The 20390-nt window shown below is 43.3% G+C and overlaps 1 protein-coding gene across 1 annotated transcript in view; it reads left to right on the top strand.

The window, feature by feature from the left end:
- Positions 1 to 20390, top strand: part of brm (ATP-dependent helicase brm) — a 243139-nt gene that overhangs the window by 211528 nt on the left and 11221 nt on the right. The window contains exon 22 of the mRNA XM_080272398.1: positions 9329 to 9497. Coding sequence (XP_080128524.1) covers positions 9329 to 9497 — 169 coding nt within the window. The remainder of the gene's footprint in view (positions 1 to 9328; positions 9498 to 20390) is intronic.

Genomic DNA, 20390 nt, shown 5'->3' with positions numbered 1-20390 from the left:
TTAGGTGTGACAGTTGTAGTGTAACTGTACCTATGTGTAAAATGACACAGTAAATAATATGGCGACGACGAAGGCAGAGGAGAAGAGGTGGCAGCGTGCGGCAGACGATCAGCTGGCCCGCACAGCAAAACTGCTACACCCATTGCTGGACCTGCAAAACCAATTGAGGTGGAGCATCAAAAGTGTCAATGAGACAAAATTTTATTATGTTACAATTACTCTCTCTGCCCAGCAATCAGTACATGCTACGAAAAGTACGCTTTAGCTGAAAAATACAAGTGACAACCTAAGATTCGTACATTCGAGGTCGCCATTAATTATAGCACACGATTATGTCAGCAAGTTGAGAATCCCTGTGCAAACTCGGGTCTTCCATAGCCTCGAACTGCACACGGGTCCTCAACCTGTGCCCTAACCTACAGTACTTATATTAGTATCGGAGAGCTGAGAATCCTTGTGCAAACTCGGGTCTTCCATAGCCTCAAGTCGCCTCTGCGGAGTTCTCACTTCCCCCTTAACCTACAGTACTTATATTAGTATCGGGGAGCTGAGAATCCTTGTGCAAACTTGGGTCTTCCATAGCCTCAAGTCGCCTTTGCGGAGTTCTCACTTCCCCCTTAACCTACAGTACTTATATTAGTATCGGGAAGCTGAGAATCCTTGTGCAAACTTGGGTCTTCCATAGCCTCAAGTCGCCTTTGCGGAGTTCTCTCTCGAACTTCCCCCTTAACCTACAGTACTTATATTAGTATCGGGAAGCTGAGAATCCTTGTGCAAACTTGGGTCTTCCATAGCCTCAAGTCGCCTCTGCGGAGTTCTCTCTCTAACTTCCCCCTTAACCTACAGTACTTATATTAGTATCGGGAAGCTGAGAATCCTTGTGCAAACTTGGGTCTTCCATAGCCTCAAGTCGCCTCTGCGGAGTTCTCTCTCGAACTTCCCCCTTAACCTACAGTACTTATATTAGTATCGGGAAGCTGAGAATCCTTGTGCAAACTTGGGTCTTCCATAGCCTCAAGTCGCCTCTGCGGAGTTCTCTCTCGAACTTCCCCCTTAACCTACAGTACACGTGTATGTACAGGCCCTGGACATACTGTGTCCTGTGGGGCCAATGGGTGAGACGTCAGGTCTGCACCCACTTCACCACTACCCTGTCTCTCAACTGTCTCACAGATTACGGGTGTGGTTACAAATGGCACAGGAAGGTGGTGATACTTTGGCACACACTGCTGGAACGGACAAAACTATCTATATCCCGTCCCATCCCTGGCCAGAAAAAGTCAGCTCGGATACGGCCCTGGGTCTTCCTTTTGCCCATGTGACCTCCTGAGGCTGAACAATGACCCCATTGTAACACTGCTATAGTCTGACAGATCGAAACGTAGGGTTTTGGTGGAGTCACCCCCTCCCTGCACTGTTGCCACGTTTCCGAGCTGACCTCTCCATCAGCGATGACCTTGACACTGTTTCTCTCTTGTGATCTCCGTTTTTCTAATACCCCCTATACCCCTGCCACCAACACCCCCTATACCCCTACCCCCAACAACACCCCCATCAACAACACCCGCTATACCTCCACCACCAACACCTCCTATAAATATAGACCCCCACCATCAACACCTGTATAATAATTAGCCGTTGATAATTGCTATACTTTTATTGAGAGCATACATTCTACCCTATTGCTCAAACTCCCTAATCTTACAATCCCATCTGTCTTAATCCTTCCCACTGCCTTCGTTCCTAAATCCCTTAATTGATCTATTTTTAACCTAAGTGTCCCCACACCTTTTAAACCATTTACCTCTCTGTCACTATTCTCCACCATATGTATCAGCTTGTATTATATTGTGTATAGAACTTTCATACTGTATGCTGTACTACTGTATAATGTATAAGAATACCCACTGTTTAGTGGAAATAAAGTTTTATTATTATTATTATTATTTCTCTCTCTCTCTCTCTCTCTCTCTCTCTCTCTCTCTCTCTCTCGCTAGATTTTGTTATGTGTCATCCATGGTTTTTTACTTCCATTTTTATGTATGGATTATAATTTTGACTTTATTTCCGCACCACCCTTGAGGTAAAAGTCACGGCGCGTTTTTTTATAGAGGTTTCCCCAATAGGCCTAAATCCTGTAGGGGGTTGGTGACCTCCCACAGCGTACACACAAACACGTGTCGCGTGAGTGCTGCCACCCCAGAGCTGTTTGATATATTTATTTTAATTATGAAAGGATCGCCTCTTCCCACTTTTATCCCTTCAAATTTTCTTGCAATTATACTTGCTAAATTAATTAGCAATGTTAGAAGTGTTGGGGAAGTAAATAATAATTAGAATATTTTTAGAGCAACACTGCCAAATTTTTATGCCACGTTTCTCTATTATCGTATAATATAGTATGCAGAATAGTTTTATTCTTCCTTGATACATGTCAGCACTTTCATTACAGTTATATTAGTATGAGTTATGTTTATGTATCATTCCTACTACACAAACCACAGGCGTTATACATCGTAGGGTTAGGAAACATGGCAATAATGTAGGGAGGGGGTGACTCCACCCAAACCCTATGTTACGAGGAGGAACACTATAGGCGGTACTTGGCGGGAACGACAAACTGCAGTCGAACCTCGCCCTCGGGTGTTCGTGACTCATGGTAGAGCCGTCCTTGTTTGCGAAGGAACTTGGCTCGACCTCCCCGTGAATACTTAATCACTCGACCCTTTTGTTTGTTCCGCACGGCAGCAAGTGTCGGGTCAGAATGTTGTTCTTGCACAACAAGTTGACTACACATCAGATCTTGCGGCGATTCAATGATCACTGGGGTGACACAGTCTGGAGCCTCGGTCATGGCTCGTTTTACCGCAGCAGCCGAAGTCTGAGTAGCATCATCATCGGAGCAACATTCCTTGACTCCTTGAATGTTGCCAATGATGAGTTCAAATAAAGGTTCTGGCATGACAACTGCAAGTGTCGTACCAGTATAAAATGGAGATCCCACCTGGATACATGCCTCAGGGAACAATCTCACTGATTCATCAATAAGGCTTGCATGGATCTGTTGACCTGTATACTGCTCAGGCCGAACTAGACTGCTTGACAGAGCAACCTGAGGAACCATTGTCTCTCAGGACCTTCACAGGAATGCCTCCCACAAACCCTGGCTGAACAAGGAAGGTACTCTCACCTGTGGGAGGGCCTGTGGAGGAAGCAGCTAGCCACTCATGAGACTGCGGAACAACCGATGCAGCAAACGTGGCGCCCTGGGAACTAGGTGTCTGAGGAGAGTTCATGGTCGGAGGGGGACTTGTGAACTGTTGGGAAGTACCTATACTGGTAGAGATGGCACCACCGGGTACTTGTGGAATGAAGGTTGCATTTGCCTCCTGCCTCCGATACACTAATTGACCTGACTGAGGGTTACGTGGCTTGTCCTTGTATTGCTGCTGCTGCTGCTTGGGGAACTGCTGCTGGTTGGGGTGCTTGTTGTACCGCTTCCAAGCAGGCTGCTGTGTATTTTGCCCCTGGTCCTTCTGTGGTTTTGGACCTTGGCCATTACTCTGAGAACGGCCTTGGTGCTGGGATTCAGTCTGAGACGGCTTCCCAGACTTGGCAGTATCTTTTCTGCTCCAGGTGTTTTGCTTGCGAGCTTGATACCTGTATGCTGTAAAGAATGCTTCAGCCTTCTCTGCCATTTGGCTGGCATCTTTCACCTGGCAGATCTTAAGCTGTGCTATGAGCTCAGCAGGCCACGACCTCTCTAGCTGTGTACGCAGCATAAGGTCAATTATCCCCTCACGCGTGGAAGAAGTTTCATCTTTCTCCATCCACTCATTTAAGTAAGCTGTGAGACGATCAAGGAACTGAACAGCTGTCTCCTTGTCTTGGAGATGAGCTCGCATGAACTGAACTTTGGCGTCGTCTACTGTGAGACCATATGCCTTAATGAGTGCAGCTTTCATCATCTCATATGTGAGATTGTCTCCACAAATTCTGTGGAGAATATCGAGGGCAGGGCCCTCAAATAGGCTAAGAAACTGAAGCCGCTTAGCTGCCTCATCCAGTTGATACATGTCTGCCATGTCCTCAAAACGAGCTATGTACGGCTCGATTCGCTCGCTTTCCTTGTATGAAGGAAGCTTGATGCGTGGGGTTGCCAGGACATGTGCAGGGAAAACGCTCGTGGAGCTTGGACCAACTGCACCAGACGTGTCTGAAGCCAAGGAATCTCGCTGGAGCTTCAGCACTTCAAGTTCATGTTTTTCGCATGCTTCTCGCTCGGCACGTTCGTGTTCTCGTTCTCTCTCTCGTTCCTCACACTGTTCTCGCTCATGTTCCAAGTCGAGTTCGCGCTGTTTTTGCTCGTGTTCGCGCTGTTGTCGCTCGTATTCGCGCTGAATTCTACACTCTTCACGAGCATCTTTCTCACGTTCTTGCTCGTAATTGAACCGTGAGAGAACGTAACTCTGTATTTTCTCTGGGTCAGTGAGACCCATATCTTTGGCTTCCTGTACAAATACAGCGGTAGCCATGGCGCTAATTTATTAAGCAACCCGAAACTGAGCACTGACTGCTTCGCAAACGAATGCTAATGACACAAGTAAAGAGTACAGACACAAGCTAGTGGTGACCAGTCTTATCTAGTTAACTGGCAAAGATTAAAGCAAAAATGCAAATAACTGAGAACTCAATAATTATCACAATGGGTACCGCAACTACCCAGGAGCGAATAAAATCGTCTGGCGTTACCAAAAATAAAGTACTAGAGTTAAGTACTCTACGGATTAATAAAGCAAAAATTCACTTGCTAAATTAACGGTAAACACCAGTAAACTTGTGCCTATAAACTTTAATTATAAATACCTAAATATGAATGAGTGAGCACTATCTCGTGAATAGCTTTAGGGCTAGGAGTTAATATCCTGGCGAGGTCGCCAATTGTCACGGGGTTTTTATAATATAAATGGTGTTTTTGAAATAAATGCTTAAATATTATTTAATTGATATTAATATTCAATAATATTGAAGAGCAGAGACAATGATTGTCTTGCTACATCAAGCAACGATTACTTTACGCTGGCTTGTGCACGATTCTCTAAGAACGAGAATTTATAAACTTACTCAACAGTACACAGCAGAGACTAATTACTCACAAATGCTGAATTAGTACTGTTAGCCTCTGGAGAAAGTTACTTCACCCCTGACAATAAATAACTAATACTAATAATAATATCAGGTCCTTGCTGATGCATTAACTCCTAGGTGGCACAACGGATTTTAAGTTAATACAACAAGACTGGTCTAAGTACCAGTTATAAATAGCAAAACTTCTATGCAAACTAGGAGCTATGTGGGAAATAAGCTTAATTTGGAGAAATGAAACAAGAGTTTACTTTACATTAAGCTCAAGAAAAAGAACTGTTAAATTTATTGAATACAAGAATAAATTTAACGTTACATTTCAAATCAAATCAATGAGACCGCACTCACTCACTCACACAAAAGCTAAATACTTACGCCTAGGAAAAACACCTTATCTAAACTCTTAAGACTACAAAATACTAAAGGAAATACTATAGTCGATGAATGCTTTGTATCACCCGAAGCTGAACTAAGGATGGGAGTACTGGATAACTGTCTCAGTGGAGTCTGGGTGCTAGCGACCTCTTCTCTCGCACTTCTGGAGCACAGGACCTCTCTCCGTCAGAGCAAAAACTAGACTGCATTCAAAATGATGTATAGGCAGGATGCACAAGCCACCGGAAGAAGGCATGGCTAACGGTTGAGGCAAGCAGGGGTGAACAATAAAGAAACAATTGTATCGCTCAGTAGAGCACTTAGTGACGTGCATTAAATCGGTCACTTTTGAAAGTGACGAATGTTTTGAAAAGTATACTCCAAAATGGAGAGAGAAACGGTTAACTGAGCGATACACAGTGAGTTTTCCACTAATAGTTCGTGGCTTCTCACAAAAGGGAAATGTCGCAAATTGATTCATGATACCAACCCTCCAACTATCGTCCAATTGCTTTAACGTCCTGTATTTCAAAAGTTTTCGAGTCAATTCTCAATAGAAAAATTTTAAGGCATCTTTCCTATCACAACCTTCTTTCCGATCGTCAGTACGGATTCCGTCAGGGACGCTCCACTGGCGATCTTATCACCTACCTTTCAGACTCCTGGTCATCCTCCTTTCGAGATTTTGGCGAAAGCTTTGCCATTGCACTTGACATCTCAAAGGCTTTCGATCGAGTCTGGCATAAATCTTTAATTTCCAAACTGCCCTCCTACGGTTTCTATCCTTCTATCTGTGCCTTCATCGCTAGCTTCCTTTCTGGTCGTTCTATAGCCGCTGTTGTAGACGGCCATCGTTCTTCTCCTAGATCTATCAACAGTGGTGTTCCTCAGGGCTCTGTCCTATCACCAACTCTCTTCCTTTTATTCATCAATGATCTTCTAAGCTGTACAAACCCTATCCACTCATACGCTGATGACATCACCCTTCACCTTTCCATTCGGTTCCCGCAACGCCCATCTCAACAGTTACTTCAACAAACAAGGGATGAGGCTATGGCACACCTAATGTCTGACTTGGCTCGTATCTCTGACTGGGGTAAAAATAATATGGTTGTTTTTAATGCATCTAAGACTCAGTTCCTACACCTATCAACCCGACAGAATCTTCCACAGGTATACCCACTAATGTTTAATAATATTCAGCTTAATCCTGCATCATCCTTGAACATGCTTGGGGTTTCATTTACTCGGGACTTATCTTGGAAACATCATATTCCATCTCTTGTAAAATCTGCTTCCAAGAGATTGGGTGTGCTAAGCCGACTCCGCTCTTTCTTTACCCCTCACAATTGTTGACTCTATACAGGGGTTTTATCCGCCCCTGTGTGGAGTACAACTCTCATGTGTGGGGAGGCTCCCGACATACAGCTCTTCTCAATAGGGTGGAGTCAAAGGTTTTTCGTCTCATTAACTCTCCTCCTCTTACTGACTCCCTTCAACCTCTGTCTCTTCGCCGCATTGTTGCATCTTTATCTCTTTTCTATCGCTACTTTAATGGTCACTGCTCCTCTGAACTGTCTGCCTGCATTCCTCCACCTCAACGACGGGCGCGTAGCACCCGTCTGGCAGCAAACTCTCATCCCTTTTCTGTCCAACTCTCTAATGCAAGAGTTAACCGTTACTCCCAGTCTTTCATTTATGCAACAGGTCAGCTCTGGAACTGTCTCCCTCTGTCTGTATTTCCTGCTGCCTATGATCTCCAGTCTTTCAAACGCAGTGTGTCCAGGCATCTCAAAATGATCAGATCTTGAATTTGGCTCTCTATTGTATTTTGTTTTTCTCATGGAGGGAACTGTTACTGCAGGCTCATGGCCTTTGGTTCCTTCTTCCTCGCATTAAAAAAAAAAAAAAAAAAAAAAAAAAAACATTCTCTGCAATCTGTACCAAGTCATTAACATGCAAACACCTTCCATGGAAGTTCATTTCTGAAGTAATGTGAGAGAGCTTTAAGTGCCATGATAATAATAGGCTTAAAACTGACCCCTGTTGCACATCAACATTCATGGAAAACTCTGCACCCAATCCTCTCCACACTCTCTCCTGAGTGCAAGCAATCTTGTACATTGCCATAACCACTCTAACCAGTCACTCAAACCCAAGCTTTCTTATTGCCCTTTTCACCACCTCCCTAGGAACACTGTCAAAAGCCTTCTCCAAATTAGTAAAGTGCAGCGTCTCTTTCTTCCTGTATATTTTTCCTGAAACTGTCAGTGACTGTTGCACCAGTAGCCCTATGTCTAACATAAACTTTCTTTCTTTCCTTTATCATAACCAGGACTATCTTCATTACCTTTATTATCTGGTCCATTAGTATTATGCCTCTATAATTTCCTTTTTCCAGGGCATCACCCTTCTCTATATACATCACCCTTCTCTATATACACATTTACAGTCACACTCTTCAACTAGTCATTTGGAACAGCACACTCGTAGCCGTTGGGCAGATGGAAATTTGCTATGTGTATTAAAAATTTTTAACTGTGTGAATGTCTCACCATGGAGATGTACAGTCACTCAAAAGAAACATCTCTGGGTACTTGTGGATGAGCATTTCCTGTTGGTAAGTTTGTAGCCATATAATACCCTACTGTTAGTATCTCCCACAGTTGAAGGCAGCTATCCATCTACTGCCCATTTATTATTGTGTATCTGCTACTTAGTGTGTCATGTTTTCAGCCACTACCTCCCTTATTTCAGTTATCTGGTACCACTGCAGGGTATATGTGGGTCCTACATCCCTTCATGTCCTTGTAATTATTCATAATGAAAAATAACTGTTCTTATTGAAAGAACTTCACTGTACTGCACCTTACATGTAAATTAATGTGTGTATTAGCTACAATTATCTACTATGGACATCCTTTTTTTTTTTTTTTTTTTTTTTTTTTTTTTTGGGGGGTGGGTGGGTGGGGGGGGGTTAAAAGCCTGTCAAGACCATGCACAGGAAAGTTTTGGCAGCCATGAGGTTAAAATCTTCCTTTACTGATCATTTCACTTTTTTATAGACTATTTTTTTCAGTTGTGGATCCAGCTATAAGGTTAAAATCTGTCTTTGCTGATCATTTCACCTTTTTATGGACTTTATTTTTTTTCAGTTGCAGATTTAGAGGTGTATTGAATTGTGAGTGATTGGGTGACTGCCCATTCCTCTCTTTCTTCCTTCCTTCCCTCCTTCCTGCTCTGTTGAGGTAGTGCTGCTCTTGGGTGACTGCCCATTTCTCTCTTCCTTCCTCCTCTGTTGAGGTAGTGCTGCTCTTGAATGACTGCCCATTCCTCTCATCCTTTCTCCCCATCTGTCTTTCCATCATTCTTTCCTCTTCCATCTGTCTGCGGGTGACTCTACACTGAGTGGCAGGCCTACACTGAATGACAAGCCAAATGATTTCCTGCACACCTCGAAACCATTTACCACACTGGGTGGTAAGCATATAACCAAATTATGGTGCCTGGTGGTTTAGTGGATAATTAAGGTGCTCCAATCAGATTAATAGCCTTTGCAGGTTTATATCCAAGGGTTGGTTGGGGTTAATTGCTCATGTAATGCCACTCAGAGATGAGTGAGGCCAGTCACTCTCATCTTAAATATTAGGACTAACTTGCCTAGCCCTGGGCTCCTATGCTCCTCATGGGGCAAAATAGGATTGGATGATGGATGGATGGATAGTTTTTGGCTGAGGGGTACCCATAAAGCAAAGACTTAGAGTAAAATTCAGTGTTTTACTCGTTCTAAGACATTTTTTACTTCCAGTATGAAGACCTCAATGAACTTGAGAGTGATTTTATGCTGTTGTGCCGGAATGCACAGGAGTATAATGAAGAGGCCTCCATAATTTATGAAGATTCTATCGTGATGCAGAGTGTTTTTCTCAATGCTCGTGAGCGCATTGAGACAGAGGCTGACAATATGCCAGAAGAAGGTACGTGCACAGTGTAGGGGTTCCAGTACTGTGTTTTAATACTCATACCTGTATTTTCATTCTGAGCTGAAAGTTCACACTTATGCTTAATTTATCAGCAGTCTAATTTTTCTTGTTGTGCAGATACTGAAACAAATTATGAAATAATTTCAGCTTGCAAATCATGCTGACTTCAGATGATACGCTCACTTGAATACTAACCAGACATTCTTGTCATCTTTTTGTGGTCTTGGTTTCCACTACAGTATATTTTGAAAGTGTCTGTACCTATTTTGCGTGACTGATATAATATGCATGTCTGTTACCATCTGAGAAACTGTTAAATCTCCAGGAAGTGCATTAGCTTATTAATGGTCTTTGTTTACTCACATAGATCTTAGCATCCTCCCCAAAGTATCCTTACTCTAAGCCCAAACAGTATTGTATTTACAATACTACATATATACAATATACATATATATATACTGTATATACAGTACGCTCGCCCCGAACATGTTATCGCCAAACACGCTTGCTGTTACGTGCAGTAAGTGCTGGGATACGTATAAGACAACGTAAAATTAAAGAACCATTATGTAAACTATAAATTTACACAAGACAGGCCTTTGAAAGGCCAAACCCTCGAACATCAGCACAGCGTGCATGGTTTGTTTGGTCATGTGATTTGCTGTCCTGCATTTCCATAGTATTGTATTTGTAAGTTAAATACAGTATTTACATTACTGTCCCCCCCCCCCCAACTCTGGGCATGGGCATCACAGCCTGCTTTCAAGGCCCAGTAGCCCTCCTACATACTGCATACCTCTACATGTCACCACTTCAGTGCTAACACCCACTGTCCATATTGAATACATGCTAGGGCTGTCTCATACGGGACTGGTGTATTGGTAGTAGCGGGGGTTTTTTCACGACACGTCGGCGGGTCTTCTGGTAGATCAGTAAAGTCTGATTTTTATGAAATTCAAACCTTTAAACTGTTCCCTGCCCCAGTGGGATTTGAACCCGGGTCCGTTAGGACTACAGGCTACCTCTCTACCGATTGAGCCACCGCTTCTTGCAAGTTAAAGTACTAATAAATAACGTTAAAGCAAGAAAATAATCGTAAAACCAGTTTACTTGATAGGTGTCGGAATACTGCCTGTTTTATTTGTTCGTTAAAGATTTGCAGTACTGCTTTTCCACGGTACTGTATTTGTAAGTTAAATATTTACCATTCTGGTATGTACTTGTAAGTTAAAGCACTTAAGTAAAGTTAAAGCATTAAATAAAGCCTTGTAACCAATTAACCTGATTTATATAATTACCCATGATCGGCGGGTTCCGAGACAATTGGCCGTCAGACAATTCCCCGTCAAAACATGGATGATTCCCTGTCAGGACAATTTGCACCGTGGGCGATTCCCCGTCATTCTATGAATATACTCATTATTAATTAATCAATACTTTAACCCCTACACCGCGGGGATGTTGGAGCTGCTCCTTGCGTGTCCCGCGGGGATATTTGCGCTCCGACTGACTTTTTAAAAATATTTGCCAAAAGTCAGTTATTAGTCCTACAATATTATAATTACATATGCATATGGCACATACCCTCAGCTTTCTCCTGGGATGTTTGTTGAGCCTTCGTCGACAACTGTAGGACTTGTGGAGACTTCTGAAGTTGGGTATCGAAGCCTCCATTTTACACTTCCTGACACCCCGTAATATGAATACCACAGCCTGATATTATCACAAGAAACACTATTCTATGATTTTCAAGTAGTTTAGGGGGGGGGGGGAAAGACTGTGAAAGCAATGTAAATTACGAACGCATACGAGCTTCCCACCCGTGATCGTTCCCCGCTGGTATTCTGTCATTTATTATTCATAAACACACTCACACTTTATATTTCTATTATTTTATAACACATGTATATCTACAGTATTTATCCATAAGTTTCCTTCAATAATAGTAGTTTATTTTTACTCCAGGCATTCACTATCTCGTTCAGTAAACTACGTAATGTAATTTCAATATTTACATTTCTATTTTATTTACACTGTGTTATGCACTGTCACTTGCAGTAACTTATAAAACTATTTTCCACTGTTCAATCATATTTACATCCATTGCTTTCACTTGCTATGTACACATTATTTACATTTCCACTTGCATTGTTTTAGAGTCGCCAGAAAGATCGTAGTCACTGTCCATCATTATCATTGATATTAGCCAGTTCACATCCCACAGCAGAGTCACTTAGCCCTTTACCCCTTCCCACACGAGGTTTAGTAGGGGTAGAGGTCACAGGGCCCTTTGCATGGGGCTAAAAAACGGCAGAATTGGACAGGCGCGAATCCAACGTAGTTTCACCTGGAAAGACGACTGTAAACTGAATGCTGTGGCCTAGGGGCAGGGAAGGGTTGTCAATGTCAGCGTGGTGACAGCTGCTAATTTATATGCTATGTAATGATTGGCAGGAAATCTAGACAATACATAATAAATTAGGTAGTTCCAGGTGAATGTAAATATCACTTAGTCTTCTCCCTTCCTTTCTTATATTTATTTTTATTACGAGAATAGGTCATATGGCATATTTCAAGGGGAAATAAACAGGGAAAATTAGCAAACGAGTGCACGTGGGGTGTTGCCAGATGATAATTAGCCCATTCCAGATGTATGGCAGTATCAATTACATTTTTTCTTTCTTTTACATATCACTTTATATAAGAATAGGGCATAGGGCACATTTCAATGGATAAAATGAGTGGAAAAATCCGTCCAGGATTTGCGTAGCGCAGCGCGGCTAGGTAGGTGGGAGGAGAGGGTGAGGTAAGGAGGGGAGTCAAGGACAGGGGAAAAATGGCTAAATAACAGTGGATGGGAGTACAGATGACATTAGCAGAACTGAGTATAGCTGGACACTGGTAGTACTGTTAGATGATACAAGCCACCACTTGAAAGCCTGGGCGAATTCAAAATAACAGTGAATCACGAAAGTGACGCCCCGCAGTATGATCCCTTGCTCCCGAGCGTCACACAAGTGACGCCCCGCGGTTAAGGGGTTAAAAAAACATGAAAAATCACATATTCTATGTTTCGTGCATCAGTGTATGCAGTTACACAAACAGTAATCAGGTATTGAATGAAAACTTGACATGAATAGTAACAATGATGTATAATACTTTAGGCGGGGGTGGGGGGTGGGGTGGGGAGAGGCTTGGAGGGGTGGTACGGGGGTATAGAGGTGGGAGACAGACACCACAAGACAAAGAGGACAGGCAGAGAGGGAGTACAGGGGTGTGGAGGGTGAGTAGTGGGGATATAACCCTCCCCAGGGAGACAGGGAGGGGGGGAAAGGGGAGGGAACCACAGTGACATGATGGAGGATGGTGGGGGAGGGGGAGGGAGGGAGCAGAAGGCAGTCAGAGGCAAGGGAGGGGGAGAGGGAACAAAGGTATTGGGGTAGAGGAAGGCAGGGAGTGAATCACCCCCCCCCTCCCACCATGGGTAGGGGCCCGAATCCTCCCCCCTCCATACTCAGGTCTTAGTTCTCATTGGTTTGCATCGATGTACGTCACAATTGGGCTGAAGCCTAGTGTCCACAGTTTTTTACAAAGGTTCCTCTATTGATCACATTCGGCATCTAGTGAAATCCTGGAAAAGGATCGATCAATCCTGTTGGTACTTTAGGGATTAACTTCATTGACATAATGCAGCGAGCAACAGCCTTGCCTCTTTTACCTACTTGATTGTACTCTTCAATTGATACAGTATTTCTTTTCCAACTTTTTTTTTTTTTTTGGCATAAGCACAGATGGCTTGCTTTTTTGTCATGCCTCTTTTTCCTCCTTGAGTAGTAATGAACATGTCTGATGCTAACACTGCTTATTCATTTCTGGTGTTTGGTGTCCTGGGTTGTGTGGTGTGGATATCATCTACTGTAGGAACACTATGTAGCCAGTTCCATATTACCATCTTTGAGGCATAGGTACCCAGACAAGGCCGTTGAAATTCAGAATAGCTAACACCTTCCATATAAGAATTCGTCATTGAACACTATGGATATGTTTCCCCAAACCACCTTGTTTAGTGAAAACTGTTTTTAGTGAGGTCTGTGTTCCTGCAGCAAAGAGTATTGTAGCAAATACAACAGATTCATATTCATGGCTGCAAATAAGGATCAGAAATTTATTTGATTGGATGTAGCTGTATATACTGTATTAGATGTTATTGTGATTATTGTTACAACCCTAGGCTCATCTGTACATGAGTCCTGTGGACTGCAGGAAACCAGCCACTTTACCTAGTCACTCCCAGAGATCATTTATTAAGATTGTGTTGAAGGATTCTATTGTGACATTGAGGTTCATGAAGTGTGCATGTATGTGTGTGTTGGGGGTGGGAGGAGGGGGGTGCTGCATTGCAGTTTGGGCATAATTAATTGTTTGTGGGTTGTATTATGCGTGGTGATGATGATGATGATACGCCAGAAACAAGGAAGCGTGTTTGCAGTGTCACACTCTAGCTAGGTACACTTTTCTCAGTGGGTCAGGTAGTTACTGAAAGGTGGATGTTTGGTGATGGTTTATATATGATACTGTTCGGTTGGAGGTTTTGGATGGCTGTGCAACATCTGTGCCTTTATTTGTGATGTATAGTTGGATGATGGAGGATCATGGATGTTCTGTCTATCTACCTGTCTGTCTACTGCCAGATGCCATAATCCCATAAGAGGGGGCCATTTGACTTAGAGTTGGTTGTATTGTGGGGAGAGGCACTAACCCTATGCCAACCATTTTGCTGACACATAGGGAACACATACGAGTTAAAGTCTGAAATTACCTCAGGGAAATAAGTGATACATTGAGGTACCTGATGGTGTGAGTTGTATCATCCTAGATCCTTGACTGTACATCTAGATTGCCTACAGTAACAGTGAATGCTGGTGCATTCTGTGAAAGGTGTTCCTATATTGATAAGCAACTTTATAGCTTTTAAAAAAAAGAAAGAAAAAAAAAAAAGTGTTAAAGTGGATATACCACACTGTTTTGTTTTTTTACAGTTTATATATACATTGGAATCTCCCAAATTGCGGCTTTATGAGACTCGGCACACACCACAATTTGAGAATTCCCATAGTTAGAAATAACTAATCCATGGGGAAAATTACTTATGGGTCTATCATCTCAGAAAAGTAGCCCCCCTTACCCCCAAATGTACGTCAAACTGGCCACCAGAACACTGACAACCTGAAAAAGAAATTAGTAAAGCACATATATTGGGAATGAACAATATCGTATGATCCTCACCTGACTCTGACTGATGACATTGTTTGAATGGACGGAGGAGGGGGCATGGGTTCCAAGGCTTGAGGTGGACTATGACCTCTCAGCATGAGGCAAATGTGCTTTTGCTTCATGCTGCTGCTTCTGTGCCGCTTCCTTCTCATCAACCTCGGTAAACATATGCTTTATTTGAGGTACTAGAAGCACCTTACCAAATCATTTCTTCTTCCTGATAGTCTCTCTATTGCCAGACACCTCAATCCTCTAAGGGGTAGCCACAAACAAATCGTCTCCATGTCGCCCTGTCCCTGCCATTTCAATGCCCTCTCCCCAACTCACACCCCCCTCTTTCATATACCTCCCCACTCCATCCCTCCATCTCATCCTTGGCCTCCACCGCCCTCTCCCTCCCCCCACCACCTGACTCACATACACTCTCATTAGTCTCTCGCTCCCCATCCTCTCCCCAACTCACACCCCCCTCTTTCGTATACCTCCCCACTCCATCCCTCCATCTCATCCTTGGCCTCCACTGCCCTCTCCCTCCCCCCACCACCTGACTCACATACACTCTCATTAGTCTCTCGCTCCCCATCCTCTCCACATGGCCAAACCACCTCAATGTATTTCTCCTAAACGCTTTCTATCACATCCACATCCACACCATAATGCTTCTTCACTTCCTTAGTCAGTCTGTCTCTCCATGTAACTCAACATGGTTCTCTCAAATAGCTCATTTCCATTGCTTTTACTCTAGACATGTGTCCTTCCAACAAGGTCCAAACTTCACTCCTATATGTTAGCATTGGTACCACAATACTATCATCACGTCTTTGACGTTTTTAGCACGGGCCGAACAGGGTAGTACTCCCGAGGGGAATGGGAATGCTGGTGATAGGGAGAGCTGGAGCTCCTGTTTCACTAGCTATCTAACCATCCCCCTTTGCTGACCTTTTCAGTGTGACAGTAACATGGAGAGTAGACCAGCATACTCTCCCAAACATTTCCTCTAACTGTCTATGCACTACACCACATGCACTTTACATTTCACACAACGTATCCCACTACATTACAGGGGTTGGCGCCAGCAAGGGCATGCGGCCAGAAAACTTTGCCCCCGCTACCTAGTGGCGGACTTCTGGGGGGAGGCGTGGCGGGGGTTCCGCCGGCATAGATCATGGGTCCAGGGCGAGATGGGGCTCGGGCCTGTGCTAGAGGGTACAGGGCATTGCAGTTCCCAGGCTGCCGCTTCTGCCCAATAGAGAGGGGCCCGAACCTGGGAGTAGCGCCCCAGGAGGCTGCCCTATCAGTGGGTGTATAATGGCGGGATAGTTGCAGTGCCAAGACGCGCTTGGAGGGTGTCCCTGCAGCTGTCCTGGCAGGGTGCCCCGAGGCCACTACCACAGCCACTGGTAAGCTGGTGGGCTAGGGGTCCCAGATCCATTGCCTGGACCTGGGATTGTGCGGTGAGTGGGACCTGTGCTGTGTCTGTCCCCATTTATTAATACTGAAGATGACAAAAAAAAGGTTTCAAAGCAAGCCTGAGGACAGTAAATCACCCATGGGGATGAGGGTGGGTTCATGGAATGTGGGAAGTTTGAGGGGAAGAGCAGGGGAAGTTGTTGAGGCATTCAGTAGGAGGTGGGTGGACGTGGCGTGTTTGCAGGAAGTCCGGTACAGGGGTGGATCAGCCAGAAAGATTGTTGGGAAGGACTGTTGCTATAAGTTGTTTTGGCAGGGGAGGACAGACGGATATGGAGGAGTTGGTGTGATGGTTGCGGAGAAATGGGTGGAATATGTTATGAATGTTTTGAGAGTAAGCGATAGGATATTGGTTGTGAAAATTCTGTTGGGAAGAAAGATAGCTGTGATTATATCGGCATATGCTCCACAGGCAGGATTGGATGAATCAGAGAAAGATAGATTTTGGGATGATTTAATACGTGTAGTGGGTGGTACGCTGGATGATGAGATAGTGATTTTGGGAGGGGACTTAAATGGTCATGTAGGTGAAGCAGCACAAGGTTATGAAGGAGTGCATGGGGGATGTGCATATGGTCTAAGGAATGCAGAAGGGGAAAGGATACTCGAGTTTGGGGAGGCAACGGACATGATTGTGTGCAACACATATTTTAGGAAAAGAGACAGTAGGTTAATTACGTATGAGTCTGGGGGAAATAGCAGTCAGATAGATTATTTTCTGGTTAGGAGGGCCGATAGGAGGTTAGTAAGGGATGTTAAAGTTATAGGAAGTGAGGAGTGTGTGCAGCAGCACAAACTATTGATTTGTGATATGGTGCTTAAAGAACAAGTGATGAAAAAGAGGACTTATGTACCTAGGAGGAAAATATGGAAGCTGAAAAACCAAGTAGTAAGGGATGCCTTCTATAGCGAGTTGAGGAGAGTGGTGGCTGAACAGGGAGCTGTAGACAGAGGCGTTAATGAACAGTACAGAGCCCTCAAGAACAATTTCTTGAGAGTTACTGATGTAACATGCGGCTGGACAAGAGGACCACCAAGACATAAAGTAACTTGGTGGTGGGATGGTGTAGAAGCTGCAATTAAGGAGAAAAGAAGGCTTTTCCGGGAATGGAAGACGGGTGGTAGCAAAGAGGAATATTTGGCTGCCAAGCGTAGGGCTAGGAGGGAGGTATACAGGGCAAAGTCTGAGTCACAGAGACAATTACTTGATAACTTAAATCATGGGGAAAGGAAAAATATAGTTAGGGTGGCAGGTCAGGTGAAGAGGGATAATCGGGATATCATAGGTGAGCAGTGTGTGAAGAATGATGAAGGAAGGGTAGTGGTGAACAGTGAGGATATTAAAGATGCATGGAGAGAGCATTATAACCGGTTGTTGAATGAGGAGTTTGACTGGGACAGGGAAGGTTTTGAGCCAGCAGATCCAGTGTCTGGCCCTTGGCCTTTGATTGATACTGCTACTGTGAGTGAGGCAATAGGCAGGATGAGGGTGGGGAAGGCAGCAGGTGTGTCTGGGTTGACTGCCGAAATGTTGAAGGCCTCAGGCGATATAGGGGTGAGTTTAGTCACTGACCTGATAAATAGGATTATTTATGAGTGTGTTGTCCCAGATGATTGGCTGAAGAGTGTAATTGTAAATGTGTATAAAGGGAAGGGTGATGCCCTGGAAAGAGGAAATTATAGAGGTATAAAGCTTTTAGATCAGATAATGAAGGTAATGGAGAGAGTTTTAGAAGGTATGATTAGAGAAAGAGTGAATATTGATGAGATGCAGTTTGGGTTTATGCCAGGTAGGGGGACCACTGATGCCATATTCATTGTTCGACAGCTTCAGGAAAAATATATGGGTAGGAGAAGGGATCTTTATTTTGTTTTTGTTGATTTGGAAAAGGCCTTTGACAGAGTCCCTAGAGAGGTGGTGAAGTGGGCAATGAGAAAGCTTGGCTTGGAGGAGTGGCTGGTTAGGGTGGTTATGGCCATGTATGTGGGTGCTCACACCAAGGTGAGAGTGAATGGAGATTTGAGTGATGAGTTTTCCGTGAATGTTGGTGTGCATCAGGGGTCAGTCTTGAGTCCCATGTTGTTTATCATGGTACTTGAAGCCCTTTCACGTGACTTTAGAAACGGACTCCCGTGGGAGTTGTTGTATGCTGATGATTTGGTGTTGATTGCAGAGAATGAAAGGGAGGCGGAGGAAAGGTTTAGGAAGTGGAGAGATGGTATGGGGCAAAAGGGTTTAAGGGTAAATGCAGATAAAACAAAAGTGATGATATCTAGGGTTGGTGGCGGTACTGTCAAAGACGAGGGAGAGTGGCCATGTGCAGTTTGCCACAAGGGCGTGGGAAGTACAGGTAACTCGCACGGAACACGTGGGTTTCGTTCCTACCGTGCCGTGTTAGGTGCGAAATCGCGTATATTTAAACTACTCCGTATTTTGCTCCCTAGACCCCCCAAATGTGTTGTTTTGCTGTTATCTGTCACTAGAAAGCACTTTAAGTGGTTAGAAGGTTTATTTAATGTTATAACTCACAAATAGAGTACTCCTGAGCAAAACTTCAACACACAAATACTGTACGTAAACACAAGGAAACATGCCGACGCCGATCATAGGTAATCATATAAATTAGGTTAACTGGTACCAGTGCTTTAACTTACAAGTACATACCAGAACAGTACATATTTAACTTAGAAATGCAGTACTGTGATATCGAATGATTTCAGTACATAATCTGTTAGGAATGGCTGGAAAAAAAAAATGTTATGAATACATTTTCACCTTTTTGATATATGTTTATGGTAGTTTCGAGTTATTTTTTACGTTATCGTTGTGCCCATGCTTGGAAAAGGGAGCGAAAGAGTTGAATTTTCAGTCCTAAATGAGAAAACTGCACGTCCTCCAAGGCTAGACTCTGCCACGGGAGAATAAAGTGGAGGGTCAGTCCGATTAGCAATACGGAAGTTGTGTCACAACTTCCAGCTCCCACACCACGAGAATGGCAAAAAATAGAATTGTAATGCAGTTTCAGAACTAACAATAAGTCTAATTATTACGAATACAGATACAAAGCAGAAATAAATGCCTTTACAGACAGGGAAAACGTATTTCTTCCGTCATGACATGTTCATCTTTCTCTATCATTTTACGTTCATCTTTGTCATTTTACCTTGTTATTTTCGCAATATATATTGCTGTCTCGTAAACAGGGTGGTTGTTTGTGTTTTGCAAGGGAGGAAAAAGGTTGTATTTTCTGTCTGGGTCGAGATAATGGGTGTAACTATGTGTGGGTAGGCATGGCCACGAGCGAAAAAATTGTACATCCACTCATCACGATAGCCGGTGGTGAACTGACAGTCTGACAGATGATACATGAGAGGGTGAAGTCAAGGTCATGTCCCAGATTTTCGTTCACTTCCCGAAAGTTGTCACAGTTTTCTACAAGTTGCAAACCATTACAGCAAACCTGAGCAAATAGGTAAAGATACCAAGACAAAAATGTATTTTTCTCTTATTATAAGTCTTTAACGAACAAAAAAAAAAAAAAAAAGGCAATATTCCGACGCCGATCATGGGTAATCATATAAATCAGGTTAACTGGTTACAAGGCTTTATTTAAGGCTTTAATTGCTTACAAGTACATACCAGAACAGTAAATATTTAACTTACAAATACAGTACTGTAGAAAAGCTGTACAGTAAGAGTTTAACGAACAAACAAAAAAGGCAATATTCCGAAGCCGATCATGGGTAATCATATAATTCGGGTTATCTGGTTACAAGGCTTTATTTAATGATTTAACTTTATTTAAGTGCTTACAAGTACAGTACATACGAGAACAGTAAATATTTAACTTACAAATACTGAACAGCACTGTGGAAAAAACGAACAAATAAAAAAGGCAATATTCTGACGCCTATCAGGTAAACTGGTTATAAGACTTTATTTCTTGCTTTAACGTTATTTAATAGTACTTTAAGTTGCACATAAACTTACCAGAACAGTACAGTACTGTAAATATTTAACTTACAAATACTGTGCTACTGTACTCGGGAATGTCTCACTCACTGAATAATTTCCCGCCTAGATCGTCACGTAATCAAAACAAACCGCGCGCTGCGGTGACGTTCGAGGATTTGATCTTTCAA

The sequence above is a fragment of the Coenobita brevimanus genome, chromosome 50 (genome assembly GCF_032717465.1).
Source record: "Coenobita brevimanus isolate Jiangsu-jjx chromosome 50, ASM3271746v2, whole genome shotgun sequence".
Taxonomy (NCBI): Eukaryota; Metazoa; Arthropoda; class Malacostraca; order Decapoda; family Coenobitidae; genus Coenobita; species Coenobita brevimanus.
This window is presented reverse-complemented; position numbering and strand designations above follow the sequence as displayed.